The 25,467-nt window shown below is 38.8% G+C and overlaps 2 protein-coding genes and 1 long non-coding RNA gene across 3 annotated transcripts; 1 reads left to right on the plus strand and 2 right to left on the minus strand.

Moving 5' to 3' along the window:
• Positions 1 to 2,185: 2,185 nt before the first annotated feature.
• On the minus strand, positions 2,186 to 4,206 carry LOC102789285 (HLA class II histocompatibility antigen, DR alpha chain-like). The gene is made up of 4 exons (XM_006809268.3): positions 4,146 to 4,206; positions 3,814 to 4,062; positions 2,808 to 3,092; positions 2,186 to 2,552 (listed from the first exon to the last, which is right to left on the minus strand). Exons 1-4 carry the CDS (start codon positions 4,201 to 4,203, stop codon positions 2,413 to 2,415), a joined length of 732 nt encoding a protein of 243 aa, XP_006809331.2. The 5' UTR covers positions 4,204 to 4,206; the 3' UTR covers positions 2,186 to 2,412.
• A 10,712-nt stretch (positions 4,207 to 14,918) lies between these two features.
• On the minus strand, positions 14,919 to 20,870 carry LOC148103884 (polymeric immunoglobulin receptor-like). Its single transcript, XM_087834492.1, has 5 exons — positions 20,831 to 20,870; positions 20,346 to 20,681; positions 16,908 to 17,228; positions 15,965 to 16,149; positions 14,919 to 15,357 (listed from the first exon to the last, which is right to left on the minus strand). Exons 1-5 carry the CDS (start codon positions 20,868 to 20,870, stop codon positions 15,283 to 15,285), a joined length of 957 nt encoding a protein of 318 aa, XP_087690618.1. The 3' UTR covers positions 14,919 to 15,282.
• A 3,543-nt stretch (positions 20,871 to 24,413) lies between these two features.
• On the plus strand, positions 24,414 to 25,231 carry LOC118455938 (uncharacterized). Its single transcript, XR_004844293.1, has 3 exons — positions 24,414 to 24,462; positions 24,619 to 24,714; positions 24,924 to 25,231. It is a non-coding gene; the product is annotated as an uncharacterized LOC118455938 (long non-coding RNA).
• Positions 25,232 to 25,467: the final 236 nt, after the last annotated feature.

A 25,467-nucleotide genomic window follows, 5' to 3' on the forward strand; every position in this document is an offset into this window, starting at 1 on the left:
CAATATATCTAGCTTATAATTAAAATTGTGGAGAAAAACACAACATCCAGTATCTTAACAAAAACATTTCTGCTCTGAACTGGAAGAAAAAACCCTGAGTAGAAGCTCACATCAACGGTGCGAGTTAGGCGCACCGGCACAAAAGTTAGGCGCACTCAAATATTTCAACCGCATCGCTTAACACCGCAGTTTTACATGTGCACTTTTTTTTGGGGGGGGGGGGGGAGAATTGCAGTCCATACAGACAATATTCATTTGTAAATGATTAACTAACAATCTTGTACTTAAAGTGCTTTGGCAATATTGTAGACAATGTTAAACTTAATCATCACATCAGCCTCCTCTGACGACCTGTTGTTGCATGCTGGTGAAAGGCAGCTGGGAGAGGGGACACTTGGGCAGTGCATTTATCGCAGCATATAATGTGTTTTCTGGATGGATTTCTAAAATCCATTCGATTCTGGTTCTCAAAGTTCTGATTCGATTCAATTTTGCCTCAGACAGTCAGAAATATTATAATTCTGATCATTTATCAGTACTGATACATTTGAGACTTCATCAGAATTGTGAACATCACAGCAGATGCTTTTGTGTCAAAGTAACTGAGAATAAAACAGAGAAAAACATGAAGGAGATTTTCCTGGTCTGGCTTTTTATAGCAGATAACCTTAAAAATATTCTGCAATATTCCGCAATTTTGCATAATTTTAAAAAGTTTAAATTTCTTCAGTATTGAACACCAGAAATGAGGCTTTCTTGTCCGAGGTCATTTAAGTGAAAAAAAAAAAAAGAAAAGAAAAAGACACCGTCCGACAGCGCTGTAATCAACGGTAGACTGGTGGGTAATAAGCGAATGAATAATGCAGAAAACAGAAATTTGAGACAGGAAACTGTTCTTGAAGTACAGAGAGAGAGAGAGATGTGCATGAAGTGTGATTTTTATCGTGGTGGAAGCAAAACAGCAAAAGTCAGAGGGAATTCATGACGACATTGATCAAATGTGAGGCGTAGGTTGCTGCTTCTTTTGCTGCTGGCTCTGTGAATTTTAGTTGGAGAGAGACAAAACCTGCAGCTCAGAATCAGCGCAAAAACACGTAAACACAGAGCTCCGACAGCGTGTCTGTCTACGGGCCGTCGGGTAAGAAAGCCGAGAAAGACAAAGCTGATTCTGATGCGTCGGATCCACTCTCTGTTTACGTCTTTGTGTGGAGTCCGTGTACCTGCTCTCATTTGCTGTTTGGTGGTTGTTGAAATAGTTTTGTGAGCTTTAATCTGAGAATCTGGCGTTTCTGGCAAAATATGTTTATGTTTAAAAGTCGATTCAGGATTTAATTAATCGACATTACCTTATTCTAGTGATGTGTCAGTTGCGAACGAAACGGCTCTTAGAGCCGGATCTTTGAAGTGAACGACACAAGCCTTTTGTTTTTCTTTGTCTCACCCTCAGGAGGGAAAGAGAGAGAAAGAGAGCCAGGGACAACAACGTCACACTAGAAAGGTAATAATCCACAACTATTTTCAGTTGCAGATGATAAAGGATTCAGAAGGTTTATTCATGCAGGCCCATATGACAGAGAATGCGCATCTTCTTTTTGTTTTCATATTTTAATTTATATTTAATTGTGTTGTGGTTTGCAGTGTTTTGTGTTGTTTCACTTTAAATTTCACAGCCAATCAGAGAAGTCCCGCCCCTGACTATCTCTGATTGGTTTAGTCCAGGATAGGGGCATAATGTGTGTCTGTTGTTCTTCCAGGTGACTATTAGATATCCCACATTGCAATGCAGTAGTGAAACACATAACACTTCTGGACAGTGAGTGAGGCAGCTGAGATCTAAGATCAATAAATCTTAAATCTAAGTGGATAATATTTTTCTTTGCTAGAAGTGTTATTTATTGCTGCATATTACCCTTTACTAAACAAATAGTTTGGTCTTTTAGGTTGTACTCATCCAGCAGATCACACATGTATCATTCAGGTGATACTGATTATTAATGAAATATAACAAAACAAAAAACTGACTCATGTTTACAGGTGAGGATTTATTTCAAATTCAGGTTTATTTACATCTTTCTGAATCATATAGATGGAACTGAAGGCAAAGATAGTCAACAGATAAAACTGAGTTTAAAAAAAACTTAAAAAGACAGATGGATTGTTTCGGACTGATTATGAAGTCACTTTGGGATAGCTTTCTGATTGGTTAATATTACTTGTCATTTTTATGTTACTGGCATTTTAAACTGAATCTGTTTAACCGTGTGAAAATAAAGTGAACTTAAGGCTCCATGTAAACACAGCCAGGGTTACATGAATGAAGATCAGAGAGCAGAGCAGCATCCTTAAATGACATTGTCTACACAAGCACTGTGGTTGATGATGTCTGTGGTTGACATCATCAACCACAGACGATCAGATGCATTTGTTTGCTTTGAGGATGAAGAAGGTTCCACCTGCAGCACAGAGCACACCGATAATCACACCGAGTCCACAGAACACTGCAGGTCCAACGCTGGGCTTATGTTTCTCAGGCGTCTCAGGTGTGTCCACATCTGGAGGCAGAAACAGACACATGACACAGACACAATCGTTCAGACTGTGATCTGATTAATTACAGCTCAATAATGTGAACTGCATGAGCTGAAAACTGTCAGCTCATTAACTAAAGTCAGCTGTTCAGGTTAATACTAAGCCAAGGCTTTGTGAAATCTGCAGACAGAAACACGAAGACATGAAACTTCATAATTATGCACTATTGTCTCTGTATTTCAGTCTGTCTCCTCTGTTTAAATAAAAGTGTTTCTCACTATAGATCTTGATCAGTGGTTTGGTCAGACCCAGATGTTCCACTGTACAGCTGTAGACGTCTCCCTGCTGTGGGATGAACTGCAGTCTGGCGATCTGGGTGAAGGTTCCATTTTTGTTGGGATAGGGATTGTTGATGCTGGATCCTCCAGTCGTAATCTGTCCGTTCTTGGTCCAGGAGACTTTGACAGGAGCAGGATAGAAACCAGTCACATGACAGACCAAAGTGTTTTTAGCTCTGAGCTCCACCTCGTTTCTGGTGTAGATCGTCACACCTGAAGGAGCATCTGTACACAAACACAAGTCAGTTTGATGATGGTCAAGGAATCCGCAGAGTAGAATATGTCTTGTCTTAATCTTAGATAAGCTACTCCCTCAATGAGCCTGTCAGGTCTATCAGCATGTAAACACAACAGAGTTTTCAATAAAGAAACTTCAATGAGAATATACATGTGATAAAATACCAAACAGTCATATGGCAGTGAAATGGTCAGTGGGACCCATATAGAACCTCCTGCTCTAAAACCTGAAATGAAAATCTTGAGCTTTTGGAACTTGAAAGCATTGAAGAAAATCTTCAAAACAAATAAATGTAGAGGTTTGTGAGTTAGTAATGGTTTGTACTGGGAAAGTATGGAACATACAGTAAGATGGACACCCCTATGTCAGCCAAATATATAATTTGTGTAATATACTTGGCTATTTATACTTGAGCTATTTTTATATTTTGTAACTTTGTAATATGTTGTAATATTTAACTTAGTTTAGTCTGCTACTGTTCTCACTGTCTTGGAGAAAGTGTGACCACATAATTTCTTCTGGGGATAATAAAGTATTCTGATTCTGGTTTATGAAACCCACCACACACCACATCATTTATAACCTAACCTCATTAATCACGTGACACTGATGACAACATTTACATCAAACTAAATTTAATTCCCTATTTTAGTAGATTAATGTAGATTGAATGTTGTTGTCAGTTTGTGTGTGCCTGTATGTGTTTACCACGTCGTGGAGGGTAGTCCTTCATAGCCGTCTCACTAAGCTGCAGGAACTGTCTGCAGGCATATAAATTAGCCACAGCTGTTTTATAAGCTCCATCTCCGAAGCTGATGCGTTGAATAAAAGGTGGCTGAGGATAAACATCCATCTGTTTCTCAAAGTCTGCGTACCAAAGTTCTTCACGATCCAGCCCAAACATGACCCCTCCATGAATGTATGAACAGCCAATGACATGGATGTCTGTATGTAGAGCTGAAACACATTAATGGAATTAAATGCTGATATTCTGATCAATAAGCGGTTGACTGTCTGTCAGTTTAAAGAGAGAAACTCACCATCAGCAGAGCCCCAGAGCACATAGGAGAGGAAGAGGAGCAGCTCCTTCATCTTCATCAGCAGTTCTCACTGATGAATAGAGTTAAACTGTGACTGTATGAAGTCTCTGAGTGAACTGGCAGAAAGTGCAGCAGCAGGTGAGCTCTAACACACACACAGCCAATCACAGAGCTCACAGCTAGTGATGTGATACAGCCTCTTAGAAATAAACATTCCTGTTCTTTGTTAGTCATTCTGTAATTTAAAACAAATGCATCAAAGTGACTTTATTTGTATCATGTAGACAATACTTTGCAAATTTTGAACTAAAACTTTTAAAATATATTTCTGTAAAATAAAAACTAAATTGTAATGTTTAAAGTCATTTAGAGTTTTCAGATTGAATCATCTCAAGCATCAGACACACCAGAAAAAAATCAGATGTGTCTGATTTTCCATTTCTTAGATTATTTGTAAAAGATGACTGATTCGTAAGGTAACATGTATTCATGTGCAGCTAATATGCAGATAAGGACTTTACTTAGATAACAGATCAGTGTATAAAATTGGAGATGTGGTTTAAGATTAAAGAACTGAATTAAAAGTGTTTCACTCACTTCCATCATAATAAATGTTGATGTGACTACTCTGTCCCTACCCCTTAGAACTTTATGGACTCCCATTTTCCTCCGAGATAAGACAGGTTTCTCCTTATAGTTATTAAAATGTATTTACTTTATTAAGTGTAAAAAAAACATGTTTAGATCACAGACTGCACATAACAGATGGATGTAGTCAGTTACTGGTTAATTTCTGGAATTAACATAAACAGATGTCAGCAGAATTAGAGATTATCAAGAAGGGCATGGCGAGATGATTCTGAACAGGTGTCGAAGGACAACGCCACCTGGGACTAGAGAAATAATTTCAAAGAAAGATAGAAATAAGCAAATGAAGCCAAACGCCCAAGCCTTCACTGCATTTGCAAGGCAAAAGACTTGGGATTTTGCTTTGCAAAATAGCTTTTCACTTACTTCCATACATCAGGCCCTGATGAGTCACCACTGCTAACTGTGGAAGAAATTCTGGATCAATTGATAGGCTCAGACAGTAAAAAAAGATGGAACATGCATCGCTTTTTTGGAAAGGTTGCATGAGAAAGCCTCCTCTCTTTAATAACAATTAGCATCTGAAAAATGATATGCTGTAATAGAGTTCTGTGAAAAAAGTATTTGCCCCTTACTCATTTCTTAGTTTTTGCACATTTGTCACATTTAGATGTTTCATATCATTAAAAATATACACTTTAAAAAAATAACCCTAGTAAGAAAAACGTGCAGTTATTAAATTATATTTAATTTATTAGGAAAAAGCTTCAGTTTAAATGCCACACCCAAGCCTCATCACTGCTGGACCTACTGATTCAGAAATCCATTAATTGGAGATTATGTATCGGAATTTCAGGAGCAGGACCACGCCTCCAAACACGCTCCTTCCAGTTGTCATCTATATAAGTTCCCCTCGTTCTGCAAGCTGTTCATTCTCGTTTACGTGCCCCACCCTCCTTGTTTTCAATACTTTAACTTCTTCACTTCTATTTAGTGCATGGAGATCTGCAAGGCCCAGGAGCCATCGCCAGTCCCCTTTAAGGCCTTTCCCAAACCACAACTCAATTCATGTCCAAGCATTCACCTTTACCTACTAAAACGCTATTAAACCTAACATGAGGACGTGGGCCCAGCTAGTGAAACAGAATCTGTTTGACAAAGTGAAACAGTATAAATATCTCAACACCTCAGCACATCATGTCACAATCTAAAAAATCAACTGAGAAACAAGGTTAGTGACAGCTATCACTCTAAAAGGGTTTCTAAGGCTCAATGACAGCCATCATCCACTTAAGTAGAAAACCTGGAACAGTGCTGAACTTCCCAAGAGTTGCCAGCCTACCAAAAGTACTCCAAGAGTGCAGCTATGACTCAGCCAGGAGTTTACAGAAGAACCAAGGACAACATCTAAGTGCCTGCAGGCCTCACTGGGTTCAGTTAAGGTCAGAGAGAAAGTACTCTCTCTGACCTTAACTGAACTGAGTGTACTTTATTTTCCTATGACTGTATTAACTAGCATTAAAAGTGACAACTACTTTCTACAGTAGCAGGCAACATGGAGGCTGTTAAGCGGCTTCCATAAAAATACAACACGGCTATTCAACTATTTCTTCCAATACTGGTAGGATCATCACATTATACAGATACTTGGGTCTACAGTTAACACACTGCTCTTTTTTAGCTGTTTGACAACAAGAACAATGGTAAGGAAGCACCAGGAAGTTGACTGCAGTTCCCTTAATCAGTTGAACCCCAATGGATTTTCTGAGGTTCCTGCTTGAAAATTAGATTCCTGAAATGAAAAGAGTACTTCTCTGTAATACTCATTCTGTAATTCATTTCAGTTTTCTGTGGTTACACAGTTCCTTGAAACTAAACAATGTAAGCACGTTACAATGTTTTAGCACAATTTGATGTGGACGTCATTGCAGAGTGGAATCAGTTGGGTTAGGTTTTATTTCAAAGGTGGTAAATCCAATGTTACGTGGTAAGATGGAGGATTTTTTTTTTTTTTTTATCTGACTAAATGAGATAAAACAGTGACACGGGTCAAACAAGTTGTAAATTATTCTTTCCCCAATAGTTTTAACTTGGTTTGTTTCAAATCGGCAGGCATGAGAGGTTTTTCAAGTGAGATTAATAACATTGTATAGTTATGCTTTGAAGTTACCATATCCTTGTGAAAAGAAACTCTAAAAATACATCACATCACAGACAGTATTTACAAACTCTTCATTCAACTATCCAAATGAATCAAGGACAATTTGGTGACATTTCACAGTATTTCACTAACACTACAGAAGAAATATGATTCAGGACAAAATTAATTAAAGCCTTGGTTTACTTGAAGTTTGAGATGATAACATATTCACTGAATTTTGCTTTAGCACCACAAGTTTTTACTTAATTTTTAAGAGTAAAACAGTCAAACTTTGATTAAACATTTATAGATGAGTTCAGCGATTCACAGTCTGTGAAAGACTCTGCAGTAATCTGAACAATGCTAATGAAGCACCAGGAAGTTGACTGCAGTTCCCGTTTTTTATTCTCTTTATTTATTTCCTTCATTTATTTCCTTGTTCTGTGGTCACACAGTTCCTTCAGCCTACACAATGTAAGCACGTTATGTCCCACATCATTTTAACTCAGTCTAAAATCTAACTAGTGTACAACATTAGACATGGGAGCAGACTGACTGAACTTCCTGGTTTTCAGTGCTCAGTGTGTTATGTAAACAGCAACAATATCTACATCAACATCTAAGTCAAATGATAAAAAAAACAATGTGATGCTGATTGTATAATGTGGTGAAAATAAGATGTAAAGCAGTTTCTTCCTCGGCTGAATCTTAATACTTTATTAATCCCAGAGAAAGTAAAGTAATGAAAAACTTAAAGTAAAAACAAAATAATCCAGTATATTACAAAATATTACAAATTCGAGGACTTGACATTTTTGTTACATTATACAAATTCGTCATGAATTCTCTCTTACTTTAGCTGTCTTACTTCCACAACAATAAAATCGCTCTTTGCACACAACTCTAGCTCTCAGTATACTTTAAGACCAGTTTCCTGTCAAGAATTCATGGTGATAATTTCTGCCTTATTTGCTCTGTTATCTACCATTGTGTACAGTGTTGTCGACCGCTGTTTTTTTCCCCAAAAAATGCCCTCCGATAAGAAAGCCTAATCTCGGCTATTCAATACCGAAGAAATTTAAACTTTTACGAATTTAAATTGCAAAACTCTTAGCTATGTTTTTGATAAAACCTCTGTAACTTTGCTCTGCTTCACTTTAGCAGCATCAGTTTTTTTGCAGGTAATGTTCAAGTGTTGATTCATGGTTTTCTCCCATTTTTGATCTACCTGGAGCATATTTTCAAAGTGGAAATATGCTATAAAACACCAGGCCAGGAAAATCTTCATATTTTTCTGTTTTATCATCAGTTACTTTGACACAAAGACATCTGCTGTGATAGCTGCACCTCTGAAGAAGTCTCACAAATGACAGCTTTGTTTTTATACCTAGGTAGATAACACTGAGGTTTTAATTGCAGAGAAACAGTCAATTCACTTTGGGCTTGTCATTTTCCAGCAGGAATCTCAAAAGCCCCGGGGCTCTACATGTCCAATATTGTGCTGCTTTAGGATCTGTTATTAATATGAAAATAAATATATTTCATTTAGAGTTTTTTTTTTCTGAATGTACCCATCAAAGAATTTACGATAATTATAATATTTCCGACTGAGCCAAAATCGAATTAAATCAAATCAAATCAAATCAAATCGGGACCTATTGAATTAGAATTGAATCAGTTGGAGAAATTAGTGATAATAGCCAGCTCTAATTATAACTGCTCACTCTTCAGAGCTAAATTGATAGCTTCTGTTTAATATCATGTGACAGTGCTGTGTGTTGTTTTGTGTTGGATTGGGACAGTAGAGAGACAAGTTGGACACAGCCATTCAATTTGTGTCTCGGAATGGTGTAGTTTTTTTAGACACCTGATGACGTTTTCTGACATCCATTATAAGATAAGTAGAAATCCTGTTTTCTATTCAGACAGTAAATGAATGAAAGCAGCAGAGCTGCTGTCAGTCCACAGTAGAGGCCGATTCTTCCTCGTCTCTCTGTGTTTGATGTCTCAGGTTTTCTCTCAGGTTCAGGACAATCCCTCACTGCTGCAGAGACACAAACACATTTGAGTCTCTCAAATTCATTTAAAAAGCAGTTAAACTAATAACACATCAGAACCATTGGTAATGAAGGTGCTGAAATCGGTTTGTAACTGTAAGTAGTTGTTGTTAATTTGGACATTCACTGGAAAAATCATCCATGCAACAATCTACAAAACATTAACTCAGAAATAAACCTCTGACACAACTTTCCTATGTTTAAAAGTGCACCACATCACATACTCTGAGACACCCACCTACACCCAACCAACTGACGTTGAGTCGACATCTTCCATGATCTGTGTTGACAGAGAGTCTGGACAGTTGAAGTCTGATTCGTCCTTCTCTGAGGGCGTCTTTGTCACTCTGGACTCGTCCTGAAAACATTTCATCCTGAGACTCTGAAACCTCAACACCTTCATGAACCTGATACAGGACTGAGAGTTTGTGACAAGCTATAAATCAACAAATGTTGGAAAAAGATTTAGTGGCTGCATCATGAACACAATACTGGAGGTAACTGCTTCTCTACCTGATGAGCTTAACACCTTCTATCCACGCTTTGGTAAACATATCTCAGGAGCTTTTGCTGGAAGAGGACAGCTGCCCTCTTCAGATATCTCAGGCAGTCATGTGTAAATACTTCAGGAAAGTAAACACTCGGAAAGCTCCTGGACCTGACAACATTCCAGGTTGTGTTTTCAAAGCGTGGGCCCACCAGCTGGCAGATGTCTTCACAGACATTTTTAACCTTTCCCTGCTCCAGTCTGCTGTCCCAAAATGTTTTAAGAAGACCACCATCATCCCTGTCCCTAAGAAAACGAGTGTGAGCTGTCTAAATGACTATCGCCCAGTAGAACTCACCTCCATTGCCATGAAGTGCTTAAAGCTCATATCACATCCTTACTCCCTGCTTCACTTGATCCGCTCTAGTTTGCCTAAAGGCCCAACACATCTACAGATGATGCAATAGCATTTGCACTTCACACTGCCCTCTCTCACGTGGACTAGAAAAATACATATGTGCGGATGCTGTTCATAGAGTACCTCTCCGCCTTCAACACTATCATATCATCCAGACTCGTCATGAAAATCAGTGACCTGAACATCAGCTCCTCCCTGTGTAGCTGGATCCTGGACTTCCTGACAGACAGACCTCAGAATACTTACAAACTTATATTGATGCACCATTGAAAGTATTCTGACTGACTCCATCACCACTTGGTATGGCAGCTGTAATGCTCTGGACCACAAAGCTCTGCAGAGGGTGGTGAGATTAGCACAGCACATCACCAGGACTGAACTGCCAGCCATGCCGGATCTCTACAGAGAGCGCTGCATGAGGAAGACACAGCGGATCCTCTCCGATCCCAGCCACCCCAGCCACAGACTTTTTACACTCCTGCCGTCCAGCAGGCGGTTCAGGAGCACCCAGACCTGCACTACCAGACACAGAGACAGTTTTTACCCACAAGCTATCATACTTTTGAACTGCTGACATTCCATACACACTCACTACAATTACAGGACTCTGCACACTGTCAGTTCAACAAATGCTACTTAAATGCTCATTGCACAACTTTGTACAACCTGCAGATACTCTTGCACGAACTTGTAAATACTAACTCATCTTAAATGTAAATACCAACCAAATATTTAATACTTTTTCCTCTCCATTTATTGTTATTATTATTATTATTATTATTATTATTATTATTATTACTACTACTACCACTGCTAATTTCTGTTATTCTCTTCTCAATATAACTGCACACTCTCTATATGTTCATGTAAAGCTGAGGAGCATGAGCCAAAGAAATTTCATTATGGATAAATGTGGCTACACTGTTTATCTGTACATGACAATAAAACTTGAAACAATGCAGAATGACATCTATATCCTCAGCTATCTTGTAACAGGAGATAATATTAGTTTTGTTGGATCTGTCAGGTTTGGTCGTGAACATCCACTCTAGTGTGATGTTGTGGTTCTCCTGGAGGTCTCCCGGAGGAGGTCCGTGTCACATTTTTCAGCATGTGATTGTGTTTATTCGTTAAAGCAGTGCACAGCCACTTAGTAGCAGCCTTTTCAGCCCGACTGTCTACAGCTCAAGTACTCCTCTGCTCACCCCTCAGGCTCCAACAACCTGCTAAAACAGGGAGAGCATAATTACCAGATTTTTCCCAGCTGCCCTGCCAGCCTCCCTAGCACTGCCCCCTGAACCTACAGCATTTTACACATGACATAAACTTTAGCTTTTCATAAAGGAAAAAACCTCCCAAACTGATCGACTGATCAGAAATCTCATGACAGGAGAAATAAGCAGAGTGAAGTAAGTGTTTCCTGCTCATCTCTCCAGCTTTTCAATCTCACTGTACAATGACTTCAATTTACTAACACTTACCGTATACTGGGACAGCCTTCTACTGATAAATGGAGATAAGTCAGTGTTGTAAAATAATTTGAATGTGGATTATTCAGTTCAGTTCAGTTCAATTCAATACTTTCTTGTCCCACAAGGGGAAATTCTTTTAGCAGCAAGGGCAACAATACAAGTAAACAAAACAATAATAAAAACCCATAAGATGGTTATTTGCGATTAAGAAGATGAAATGCAGTGGGGATAAAGGAAACCTAGAGTCTTTCTATAAATATATAACAAATAATGATATAAACTATGACTACACTGCTGCACAGTTTTAGCTGAACAGTAGAAACATTAAAGCTCCTCCGTGTGTAACAGCTACAGTGCAACATAAAAACTGGTCAGAAGTCTTTCAGGATGAATCATGATGTCAAGCTGAACACAGTTGGAGAAATCTTCTGTCTGATGCTTCACTGGTGGCCCTCGACTGTAAGCAAAGGCATTTAAATCAAACCAAACTGTGACTCAGAGCAGAACAGACTTTTGGTGTTCCTCAAAGGTACTCTGAAACGACGGCCAGAGGGCAACAAATCAAACTCACTGTGAAGTGGATGGTTAAAACAATTAACAATAGAATGAGCCTTCCACAGCACATGTTTGTTATAAATGACCAAAAGTCCATCTTACGAATGCCCTGAGATTTTACTGGCAGTTTTTACCAAAAGTCCTAACCAATTCTTGTTCTTCAGAGTTATGTTACAAAACCAAACAGCAATACGGGAAGAAATAACAGATTCAATAAAACTTCTGTAAAACAAGGACAACGTTTCAGACGAGACATTCAAAGATCTCATTTTCCTTACTGTACTTATTTGTACAGCCTTGCAAAGTTATGCTGACAAACTCTCTTCACCATTAAAAATAAATAACTAATAAAGATGAATTAGACTAAAAAGTCTGATTTTTTGCCACATTTTCTGTATGAGCTCTCCAGACACACACTGAGAAGTCAGTGATGTCTGTTTTCAGAGAAAATTTAGTTCCTCCTTTTACTTCTAACTCCTAATCTGACTGAATCTGCTTTTTCGGCATTGTTCTCCACCTTTAAAGAACCACAGGTGTGTCATGTGAACTTTAAATGTTTAAGGAGGTGATGCTGGATGAGACAGAGTGAGAGAGAGAAGCAGACAAACTAGTTTAATTCAAGACAATATTTTATTTACAGGAGAATTAATGAAGACTTCATAACAAAGCTGACAGCCTTTGGTGTCTGATCATGCACAGAGTTTTGGGGTTAATGTTGTTTCGAGGAGTTTTGTAATCTGTTTCTCAATTCCCCCTAGGATAGAAGTTGTGTGTGTCATGGCTACTATTTATAAACGTCTCTGTAATGTCAGTGTTTTCTGTGTTATCCAGCTGTCAGGGTGCTATGCTTTTATTTGTTTTAAGTTTAACCAAGCATAACCTGTAAGTTAATGAGTGGGTACATGAGTTTCTTTATTTTCTCATTAAGTGCTGCATTATGTATCAATAAAAAGTAGATTGCATAAAAATATTATCCGTGAAAGCCCTCAGTTAGATTTTATTGAGCGGGCCTGAAGCTCGGTCCTCTCTGGCACAGCTGGCTGCCGGCAGAGCCCGCGGGCACGCCTATGCAACCCCCTCTGGCCTCTGATCCGTAGCTGCTGGGTGACCCCTCGTTTGGGGCTCTACTCAGCTCTTCCCAGGAGGGTGGCACGGTTCCCCCCCTTTTGGTGGTCCTCCTCGGGTCCTCGTACTCTGCGGCCTCTGAATGTCTGGGGCCTGGATCTCCTCCATACCTGCTTCATATCCTGGGGGACGGGGCTATGGCTCCCCACACTCCCTAGCAGATCGTTACATGGAGAAACCTTTGGAATACAAGCATGCTGATCGACACAGGTATGCACACAGGCGTACACACGGGTGTTCACAGACGTGGACTACACCTTTCTTGGCTGCTGCCTCAAAGCACATTGTGCACTGTCTATCTTGCGTGCTGCACAATAGCGTTTAATATTTAGTATCTACTGTTATCTACTGCTAGCTAGTTTATTGTGATGGTGCTGTTTTTATTATGTTGCTCTTTTTTTGTTTGCTTTCTCTTCTGTTTTTTTTTTCTCCATACAGGTGATCCAGGTGTTTTATTTGTTTTTCTTTCTTTCTTCCCCCCTTTCTCACCATCTCTTCTCCCCTTTGGTTTTCTTTCTCTCCCTCTCTTTCTTTCATTCTTTCTCCCTGTCCTGTCCCCCAGTCATGTCTGTCCCGTTTGTAGCAACCGAAAATAAAATAAATACATAATTATAATAAAGGTCAATCAAATGGACCGATATGGCAAGGCCATGATGATCCACTTGGTAAAGTAAATCCGCTTGGCATCTTTATTGGCCTTAAGACAACAATTCTGATGGCTAAAGATCCAAACGGGACACACACACAAAAAAAAAAAAGATTTTATCGAGCGTCAGTGGTTGTAGCACGCTAACCTGTCATGTCTGCTAATGTCAGTGACTTTAAACCAACTTCTGACTAATAAGAGGGAAACATTTACTTTGATTTTGTTTCATTTTAGGATAAACTTAATTTGTGTCCTTAATTAATGTCTCTTAAAATCTTTAAATTTTGTATATGTAGTGATGCAGTTGTTGTTGTGCTGATCCTCCTTTATAAAACATGTAACACTGTGAATTATTTATCTTCATGCAGGAACATCAGGACATTTATTTCTTTTAGAGAACTCAGAATCTGTCTCCACAAATGATTTGTGTCCTGCAGGCAGCATCTTGAAATCTGAGTTGGACCATCATGTCTCATTATGTGTTCCAGGTCTCAGAGTTGTGTCATCATGTAGTTCAAAGTTCAGGCTGGATTTAAAACAAGAATAAAAGTGAAGCATCAGGAACAAACACTAGTTTCAACCGTCCAATCAGAGAGGCAGAAAGCTGAAGCTTGTGTTTAGCTCAACATCACGATTTATCCTGCAGGACTTCTCTCTGATATTTTTTATGTTCCTTCTGAGCACCTTATGCCATCTACTGACATGTTTGAGTAATTCACTGGTGGGTGTAATAATAAGGGGAGTGCAATGAAGCTGGTGCTGTTTTTAAAGAATTAATTCACTACTGTACTTGTTACAGTGTTTTTGCATTGTTTGGTAATGTGACCGGATTCACATAATAATTACCAGTTATAATATAAGCCTTATGTCAAGCGCAGTGGAGTGGAGTGTGAGGACCAACATGCAGGATGTTGAAGGCAGACTGATGTGAACAGAAGAGCTGATAATTGCACGCTGATGGCAGGTTTGTACAGATCCAAAACATAAAGGTACAAAGGAAACTGAAAACTAAACTCCCGAAACCTACAGCTTCCATGTGATGTTTTACTTGATGCGGTTTCAGGACATTTTTTTCCAAGATCAACATTGACCTTGAACAATAAACACAAAACAAATCAATACTAAATAAACAGCAATGCAGACAAATGCAGCAATATAATAATCATATTACAATACGGACAAATACAAACATTTATTAAACACAAGAGGATGCATTAACATTAGGCTTGTGCTTAAGTTCAATAAGAAAGATGTGTAATCACTCAATTTAAGGAGACATCACATTACTTAGAATTTTCAAAAAAAATGTTAATTTTGTGTCTTCTAAGAACAGCCAGTAGTTTTAAATATATCAGAAGTAATCACATAAATCTGTAGATCGTACATTAGACAAAAATATATGAGTTAAAACCAAATGTGTACAACAACCAGTTAAAGTTACATTTTGGGAACAATAATTACAAAGAAAGTAAAAACCTTACTGGTAACAACAGACAGGGTTCTTCGTCATCGTAACAGTGAATCAGTTTTACTTGCTAACATTCCATATACAACTACTTAAGTTACAAAAGTACAGTAAAATACAGAAACACAGTGAAGCAAATAATATGGGAGGTGATCATAAAATTGCAGAAATGTGCTCAAAAATTTCAAAATGAAATGATGGTCCTTTTGGGCTCTTTATGTCTGGAATTTGGATCAGAGTTCTCATACCCAGCAGAAAACTGAAAATAAACAACATAAAACATGAGCAGGGCTGGACTGGCACAAAAACATTGGCCCCTGCATTTTGAGTAGAGACCGGCCCAACAGGTATTATAGGCAGGTGTGCACACGCTTTCAAAATAAAAGAAGCACAGAGATGTGGTGCAGAATATGTCGTGAAAATCACACTCTAGCTTACTGTTTTTGTGTTTGAAGCCAGCTCACCTCCTTTCCAGAGAAACAAAGATTATAAATATCATAAGAAGTTCAACAGGTTTCCTTCAGAAAGAGCATACATGTGCTGCAGTGTCAGGAAACAGGACTAACGGTGCGTTCACACTTTTAAATATGACACCCTGAAATGGTGATGTTGTGGAATAACCTCAGAAAGGTCAGTAAAATATATTGTATGCTGTCATATCTACATAATTATATAAACATGTTTCTGTCTGCTATAAAAGTTGTTTGCTTTGTCTTCACTTCCCTCTGCTGGTGAAGAAACTCTGATAACAGGTAACATCACTTATTTTCACTAAATTTCACTGAGAAAGTCACACTGACAGCAGGGATCCACTACACTCACTGAAACCTGCAACAACAGACAGAAAACAAGTGACACAAACTCACCTCCATGTTTGTGTCATTTTCTCTGGTGTTCAGTCCAAAGTTCCTCCTTGTCTTACTAATGTAGAAGAGCATGAGGAAAACAGCCATCAGCAAAACACCATCCAAGGATGCACGCACAACCAGAAGCCAGGAGTAGTCAGGACAATGTGTAGAGACTCCTGGAGTGACACTTTCACTCTGTGTTGCTGTTGTTGTTTGTAGTGTGGAAGCAGGTGTGATCGATGTACAATAAATACACACATAAAAATCATAATCAATAGTGATACAGACAAATGCAGTAAAATAATAATCATGTTATCACAGGGGCAAATACAAAAATGTATCAAACACAAAATGCACCTGCATGCGTAGAAACACTCAGCTTTAGCAAAAATGGCAGATGATGTCCCCTCAGTTTTAGGTCCGCCATGATAATTTCCAACAATGCATTTAAAGCACACAATTAGATTTGAAATGATTTTAAAATATTTTTTTGTATGTAATATGTGCACTGATTAAAAGAGAATATGATTGTGAAACTTACTATACATGCTTATACGAGCATCATAAGAAGTAGTTTTTCCATTTGTGAATGAACAGTGGATTAGATTGGCCAGCACAACAACAAAAAAATAATACTCAGAGACTGGTCATTCAGACTTCAAAAAAAGAAAGCTGGACAATTTAAAGGAAAATACTTTTTAAAATGTCAAACCCTCTATTTCAGTTTAGAAAGTTCTTAAAAGGTGCAATGATCTCTCAGCCAGTGAATCAGCTGATCTCTGGCAGTAACAACAATCTCACCTCAAATCAGAAGGTGGGAAGTTTCATGTTTTTTTATTTATTTGTGTTCTAATTTTGTTAATTTTATTTTCTGAGTTGTGATCATCTACTATTTGTAGTAGTAGCATTTCAAGGAAAATAAAATATGAAAAATGTTTTACCATCTTGAAAAGAAACTTACCATCAATCACATGAACATCATTGTTTTTATACAAATCTGGAGACAGAGGGTTTCCATAACCACACCTGTACCGTCCTGTGTCTAACTTGGTCAGCTGTGTGATGGTCATATACAGTCCAACTGTAGATCCTGGTCTGTATTCAATGCTGTATCTTCCACTCTCAGATTTGTTATTAGTTGTGTCAATGAGGATCTCCCCTTCATTCTTACACTCATTCTTACAAAAGAACTTCCTGTGTCCATACACAGTATTGGAACATACAAATGTGATGTTTTCTCCCTCAGTTTGTGTTCGATAAAAACCAGCATTTCTATCCAGTTCTGTGAAATAGAAGAACATTAATTAGTCTGAACTGAACCTGTAAGCTGTTATGTTATAATTACATTTAATTACATTACATTATTTCATATTAAATCAGAAAAAACACATCCTTACCTGATGCTCTCACAATCAACACTTTTTGTTGTACAATATTCAATGAACCCATGTTACCTTCATACTATGAACTTATAGGGCAGAGTTACAGGCTCTTGAAGTACACAGGGGTGAGTTGGAATGTTTTTACATGTGTCTTTTTTTGTGCATTTGTCAGGGCTAGAAGCCTGGTATCAAAACTTTCATAAAAAAAAAAAAAACAATGAAATGTGTAACACAAAAGGATAATACAGGAATGCACAGGTATCAACACATCATAGCACAATAAACACAGACAAGCAACATGGGAAAGTGTTCCAGTGTGTACATCTGATCTGGGACCACTGCAATCTTCAACTGTGCCTCCTGCTGACCCGATGTCTACATCATGTGGGAGGTAAGCGTTGGAGGTGGCGTTTGATAGGGAGGGTGATGCGTCAGTGAGTGCTTATCAGTATCAGTATATGTATGTGTGTGTGTGTCCATAGTTCAGCTGAGACAGTGTCCTTTGTCCTGCCAGGCTAAGTAAACAGTCTTCCAGCCAACCCAGGTGGCTTTGCATGGAATGGGAAGGAACAGACTAAACACAGTCGTTATCAGGGAGTTTTTGTTCGGCTCCAGCCTTGAGCCCACAGCTGGCCCCGAAGCGGTAGACGCATTATGATGGTGATTCATGAGAATTTCAAGCTGTTTTTAACACTCCGACACTGGTCTCTCAATCTCCCGTTAATAGCTGCAAGTTTCTCCATGATGTTATTAGCCGTCGATTCTGTGGTTTTGTCACTCTTTTGCTCACATAGCAGATTCTGAGACCTCACGACTGCAGCCAACTGATCCGAGATGTAATCCAGCTTCCGCCCAGAGATGTTGTTTTGAGTTGATTCTTTCCTGATGTAATCCAACATACATACGCTCAAAGGTGTTATTCTGAGCATTCACTGCAGTCGTAAGCACCTCCAAGCTCTTAACCATGCTGCCTTCAGTGAGCCCTTTTTGAGAAGTCGCACCTGTCGTTCCAGTCCCAGCGGGCAGCCTTGTGGGGGTTTGAACAGCCGGTTCCGCTTTCTTAATTCTCCGATAAGCCACGGCCAAGCCAGATCCGATCAGCAAGAACCCTGTTACCATGGTTCCGAATAGGTAGATATCTTCAGCGTCCTCGATCGACAGTCCTGCCAGGCACACGATCCTCTGCCACCCGTCCATTGTGTATCCGGCAGGGAAAGTCCCTCCAGGGCACTCGGGTTCTCCCGAGCCCAGACTTCTCGTTAACCCTTTAATGCCGGTCAGAGCGGGCACGCTCCGTTTTGCGTAACTATTTTTAAATCCCGGTAGCACTGCAATCACATAAGCTAGCGCAATATTTTTTTTTGCATATGAAACCGGAGGAGTTGTACTTACATCTTATGCCATCAGCTTGTCCTAAGTCACAGTTTCCTTCCACATATAGCTTTGCAAAAACTGCATAAAAAGCGCTTGCAGCAACAAAAACATAATATTCCAGAAACACGCTTTGCCGATCCGATCAGCTGTTTGTAACACTTCCTACGTTCATGAGAGCGAACGATCGCATGTCCGCCATTTCCTGCCCGAAACCGGAAGTGACGTCATTTTGCGGAAATGTAGTTTTTTACTATCAGGGCCTTATGAGCTTATACTGGTGTTTTTAAAAGTTATGTTTGACTTTATGACTTTCTGTGTCGTTTCTGGGATGCTTAGGACTCATATTGCACTGCTGGAAATTGTTTATTTTGATGCATATGCTGGGTTTTTTTTTGCAAATTTGCACTATAATATTTATTTTCATTTTTCCTGCAGTATATAAAAAATGGTGTATTTCAAAAATAAAACTATAAAGACACTCAAAATAAATTTCCTGTGGTGGGAAACTATTTTGTGCAACTTTTTTGTATTTACAGTTTTGAGGGATGAGCCTCTTAAATTTCTCTTACTAGCACTACAGCATGTAAAAATATAATATAAGCTCTGGTGGACTTGGTTCTATGGTAGGTCTTAAAGGGTTAAACCATTTGTCGAGGAGTGTGCAAATCTTTCTTAAGTTGGTTTTTAGTGGCAAGATCCTAACAATCAGGCACGGAGACACATGAAAGTACACACATTGTGCTGTGTGTGTGATGCTGTAGCAAGACCATTGTTACAGAATTTCAAGCAATTTAATGGTGAATATGGCTGTGGAGTTTGCCTTCATCCTGGGATGCAAACAAGGAAAGGGAATGGAAACACAAGGGTTTACGCATGTCCTGATGAAAAGCCAAGTGCCAGAAATCATAAAACCAAAGTAGAAATAGGACAAATAGCTGAAAGACAAGGGAAGACTATATTGGGGATAAAGGGCTCATCTCCTCTTGCAGATTTGCCATTGTTTGATCTTATCAATGGAATGGTCCCTGACTACATGCACTGTGTACTGCTTGAAATATAGAGAAATATATGTTAAAAAACAAAAACAATTTCAATTTTTTTTTGTACTTTATTGCACTTTTTTGCAATTTATGTAATTACTATGCACTTAATGCATACATATTATTAAAATTTGGGCTATAATGGTTGTATTGATGTATATCAACTTAATGGCACTACAGCATGTAAAAATATAATATAAGCCCTGGCGGACTTGGTTCTATGGTAGGTCTTAAAGGGTTAAAGGGTGTCAATAGCTTTCAGAGACCAGTTGATCAAATCCATAATTCTCTTTTAGGTTTTAGACCCAGACTGTGAGAGAGTGTTCCAGGGAAAGTAATACAAAAAAGACACGAGACTAGACAAGGACATAAGAACTAGCAGGGATGATAAGGGAGAGGAGAAAAAGTGTGTCCGCCTCCTCCGAGAGCCAAAGAAAGAAATTTTTTCCATGCTGTATAAAATGTACACCTACATGGTATATCATGTTAAAATTGCATTTATTAATTAAACAGCTTGATCTAAACATGGTATATAATGCTAAATTAGAGCTAGTGAGGGCTCTTCATATTTTTTTATTTCAGGGAATTTTCGTACAAACTCACCATTTGAAACTCTGACCTCAAAGTCATAGTATGTATCTGGAACAGAAGATTTTCCCAAACCACACCTGTACAGTCCTGAGTCAGACTTGATCATGTGTGTGAAGGTCACAGACATGAATCCTGTTCCTGGAAATCCATCTTTATACTTTATGCTGTATCTCCCACTCTGAGCTGTGTTTCCATCTGTTTTAATGAGGATATCTTCTGCTCGCTCACATTTTTCCTTACAGAAGAACTTTGTGCTTAAAGACAAAGTTGAAGGGCATCTAAGTGAAGCATTTGCTCCTTCGGCTGCAGACCAGATTTTCGGTTTTGCCTTGACGAGCCCAGCTGGATCTGTCAGATGAAAAGATTAAATAAATAAAATTATTAAAAGATAGATAATCAAAACATTATTTAGTGTATGAATTTTAGTGTATAAAGTTTATTTTATGAAGTTGAATATTTTTTAATTAAAGAGCAACATTAAGATCATCAGTCCTCACCTGACAAGATGCAGAAAAAGAGAAAATGGAGGATTTTCATTCTGATGCAGAAAAATTGTTAAACTTCAGAAGAACAGCGTCTGACACTTCACTCCGCCTGTGTTTCTCAGATCATCAGAAAACTGAAGTTACTCAATAAGTTGTTTCCTTCCTTTTTTTAGTTGCATTCATCACACGCTAATGAGGATGATGATGTGACAATGAAACGTATGCGTGTAACTTGAATCAAGTTTTTAAAGCGTAATCCTGTTTTGATTTGTTTTTTCAACATTTGCAGGTTTTTACTGCTTGTGCTTCAGCTGTGTGTTTGATCTTTTACCCTCATCGGGCCTTTTCCAGCCATCTACATTTAGTGTCTGGCCCTGATTAAGATGTGGATCCACAGGCAATGCTCCCTCTAAGCTGCACACGTGCGCAGTTGCACACAGCTGGCACGGTCTCTGCGCACAGAAAATCTGCTTTGCGTACAAAAAAAATCTAACCTGAATTGAAATTAAAATAAAAAATTTAACAATTCTGTTTTACAGTGTTGGTCAGTAAGTGACTGGCTGCTCCCGTATGGGATTAGAACGATGCCAACTTATCCCATAGTCCAGCCAATAATGCAAAGCGGCGTTAATGACAATGTGTACAACCATTGGAGATGTGAGCAGGACAGACGGAACAATTGAGGGAAAAAGGTGTGGACTTTATACCACAATTTAAAAACAATACCAGGCCACGTAAAACCAGAGTTATGATAAAAAAAAATTGTCAATGTTTGTTTTTTTCCTATCGTTTATATTTACTGCAGGAAGAAACTGTAAAAATGGCATTTTATAAGGAAAACGCTCGAAAGCACTCTGCGCCTGTGAGGAGGAGCCCCCCTCCCAACCCCCCAGCCTTTCCTATTGGTGGAAAAATGTACCATGTGGACCAATCAAAAAACAATATGGCAACATGGCATTTAGTTGTTTAGGAAGGGGGAAGTTTTAGGAGTGACAGCGGTGTTTTGAGATGTAACAGATTTGCGACGTTTAGTGCAAATCTTGTGTAGTTAGTGTGTAGTGTAGTCAATAGTTTTGTTGTGCATGTCAGAACAATGAGGCGACTGCTGAATGTTACAGGTGTTACAGGAGTGATACATCTCCTGTTGTCAGGCCTGCAGGTATCAGGCTGTTGTTTTCCTTTATCTCATAGTGGACAGAAATTATTTTTGGAGTGGCACAAATAATTTGTGTTGCATCAAATTTGATGCAGAACAGCTGATTGTTCTGTAAATAGTTTGAAATGTTTATTTAAAAAACCACCTTGGCTGCATTTTTAGGTAAACAGCTGCAAAAAACTTTGTTGTTTGCATAACTCAGTAACTTTCTTGAAGAAGTAACTATATAATTAATAGCCCAACATTGGTCATTATTTACTGTATTTTGCACACAGAGTTGCAGGACTCTCTCCCAGACCACAGACTCATAATACAAGTCAGAGCTTTATAAAAAAAAAAGGAAAGAAAGTTGTGTTTTGAAAATTGGAGTTCAAGTTATTTTTACTTTAATGTCCATCGTAAGTGGGCTAAAGCAGTTAATTAAAAGTAGTCTGACATAAATGCAAATGCTGTTATTTGATTATTTTAATAAACCATGTAACTTGGATGGATTCTATGCTGCCGTGACCACAGTGCACACGTCTGCTGTTGCTCACAGTGGTCCAAGTGTCTGCTCAGGGAGTTTGTGTGTTCGCTCAGACACATTAAAAAAATTAGAGGAAACATTGTCCATAGGGTGTCTGTGTGGTCCGTGCTCACCTGGGTTGTTTTTTTCCATCGCCCATCTACTGGCGACAGCTCTGCTTCAGTACTCTGCTACGGAAATTTTGCGACTCCGCTTTTGCCTGCAAACCTACTTCTAACTTGTGACAGTTGTGAGCCTTTATCACATTCAGGGAGAAGGGTAACAAACTTCCCCTCTCTTTCCTATCTGTTCCATAAAGTCCTAGCATCCCCCAACAGTGGCTTCCTATTTCCTTTTATGACAGGCAGACCCCCACCGTCAATAAATTCCTCTGTCTCTGCACAATTACACCCACACTAAGGCCTATAGCTAAACCAACCTTCTTGGTTGGTTTAGCTATAGGTTTTGTGAGGTAACTACAGTCTCCACAGCTTCGCCCTCTTCCCACCATGTTAGTTAAAGCTTGTCTTCCCTGATTGGCTCCTCTCATAACTAGTATTATCCACTCTTCCCTTAACACTAGAATTGTTCCTTCATCTTTGAAAACTGCTTCTGTCATTCCAATTCTTAAAAAGCCTGGTGCAGATCCCAATAATTTTGATAATCTTCTCCCAATATCAAACCTTTTAAACTGGCTTACTCACTTTAATACAGATCTAACTTGGGGTCAAATCTTGTTTATTTATTTTTTGGGGTTTTTTTGTATTTTAATTTATTTTAATCTACCGTTTTACTGATATCTTTTTCTCTTTGAGAGGTGACCTTGGGTTTTAGAAAAGCGCCCTCAAATAAAATGTTTTATTATTATTATTATTATTATTATTATTATTATTATATTCTTATGAATCTCTGCTACACTTGATGTAAGCTAACTTAGACAATGAAACCCCAGCCACTGTGCACCAGTCACACACTGTTGTTTACTTTAAATCGATCACAGTGCAGCAAACTAACCTGTTTATCCTGCACTAACCTGCAACCTTTAAATAGTTGCTGATGTTTGATGAGCTGATAGAAACATCACATTTAAAATTACCTGACACTTAAAAAACTACCTTTATGCTTGCTTCTCTTCTGTAGCACTAGGTAGTTGCGGAAGTACCGTAACTTATGGACACCTGCAGGCAGAGGAGAACCGCAACATCACACTGGAGTCGACTTTCACGACCAAACCTGACACATCTAACTAAACTAACTGGTTTAACTGGTTACTGTATCAGTATTTTACCATTGTGGGGGCATTTACAGTAGGGGGAGGAGACCAGAGACTATAACTGTAGCTGTTGTGTGGAATTCTTTAGATCAGCCTCTAGAATACTGTTAGGCCTAAACTCACAGACTTCGCTGTCTCAGAGACCTGTCACTGTGAATGAAGCAAGACACTCAGAGCTCAATTGGTTTTCTTGCCGGCAAGGGGGTGCGTCGAGGTGAGCAGTGCTACCACTCGCCCATCCAAGCAACTCCAAACCTGAGTTCCCTCTTTTCCTCTTTTTATTGCGAGCAGTGATCATACATGAATGTGCAATTACAAATACATGTGACAGTCTTAAGCAGGCATGTGTGTGAGCAACATCAGTGTCACTGTGTATGTGTGTGTGTGTGTGTGTGTGTGTGTGTGGGGGGGGGGGGGGGGGGGGGGGGCACTTTTTGTCACCATTTATGGCGTGACCCTTTAACGAGTGTGAGCATCTTTCTGAACTATAAAAACAGGAACTTGTAGCTGGTTATACTTGCAGTGGAAAACTTTAAATAAATCTTCTAATCCGCTCGAAGATTTATGGTGCACAACCGTATTAGGACACATAGAAGCAACGGTCATGTGACTTCCTCATATTTAGTCCTTGTAAAACATGTCTTTCTTTTGAGATGACAGGAGCTGGCAGGCGCAGTCGCATTTTCAGTTCCTCTATCTTGCAGGACTCTGTGAGTTTTTAAAAGGTTATAACATGAAACAGTCTGGCAGGTTCAATAGGTCATGTGTTAACAGTTTATAGGCATTTGTTTTTGATCATGTATTCTTTACACGTAAATCATTCTCATTAATGACAATCAATTTCTCCAACAAATACGACTGCATAGGATGCAGTGTGCTGATCTCCAAATGCATTTGTAAGGAAATGATGACACTTGGAAACATCACTGCATGATCTTTACCAAGGCATCGTGTCGATACTGGTAAGAGGATTTTTACTATAATTTTTCTTTTTAAAGATAATAATCACTGTCTGTGTTGTTTACGTTATGGAGTCTGCTGAGAACTCTATTATATTTTTAGATTTTCTTACATACAAAGTGCTGGATATGAAAACAGAGCTATTTATATCATTTCTTTGGTACACATCCGGCATTCGTTCAGTATTTCACCAATTATATTTGTTTTTCAGAAGCTGGCGATCAGCTCCAACCTCAAAGAGCAGCTATGGGTCCACATGCACAGAGCTGGGGCCTGACAAAGTTTTACATTGTTTGGGGTCCAGGACTAGTTTCTCTGTCTTACATCTTTTCTGTGAACTCTTTCCTTGGAGGATATCAAAAGTGTGAACAACAACGTTTTGTTCTGTTGACCGTATTTAAAAGAGGTCTGGACTGGGCATCTTCAGAGATGGCTCCCAGTGCCCCCCGACTGACGTCTGTCTTCATGGATGAAATAAAGGTGTTGGTACTGCTACTCCCATGTCAGCAGGCTTGGCTAATTAAATTTCCACGACAGAGGTAATATATTTTTAATTTTAGATCAGAATTCTTTACTGTAATGATCGTAGTGCATGCATGCGTGTATGTCTGTATGTGCTCCTTAACAGGTGGGCAATCCTTATGCTTTAACAACAAAAGCAGGTCATGAAGAAAAAGCTTATACTTCCAGATCCATGACATGTATACGGGTGAAAATATGCAGGTCGTCCATCAATAGTTCATATCAAACTGTGA

Source organism: Neolamprologus brichardi, chromosome 3, assembly GCF_056152115.1.
Source record: "Neolamprologus brichardi isolate AB-2024 chromosome 3, ASM5615211v1, whole genome shotgun sequence".
In the NCBI taxonomy this organism is placed as follows: Eukaryota; Metazoa; Chordata; class Actinopteri; order Cichliformes; family Cichlidae; genus Neolamprologus; species Neolamprologus brichardi.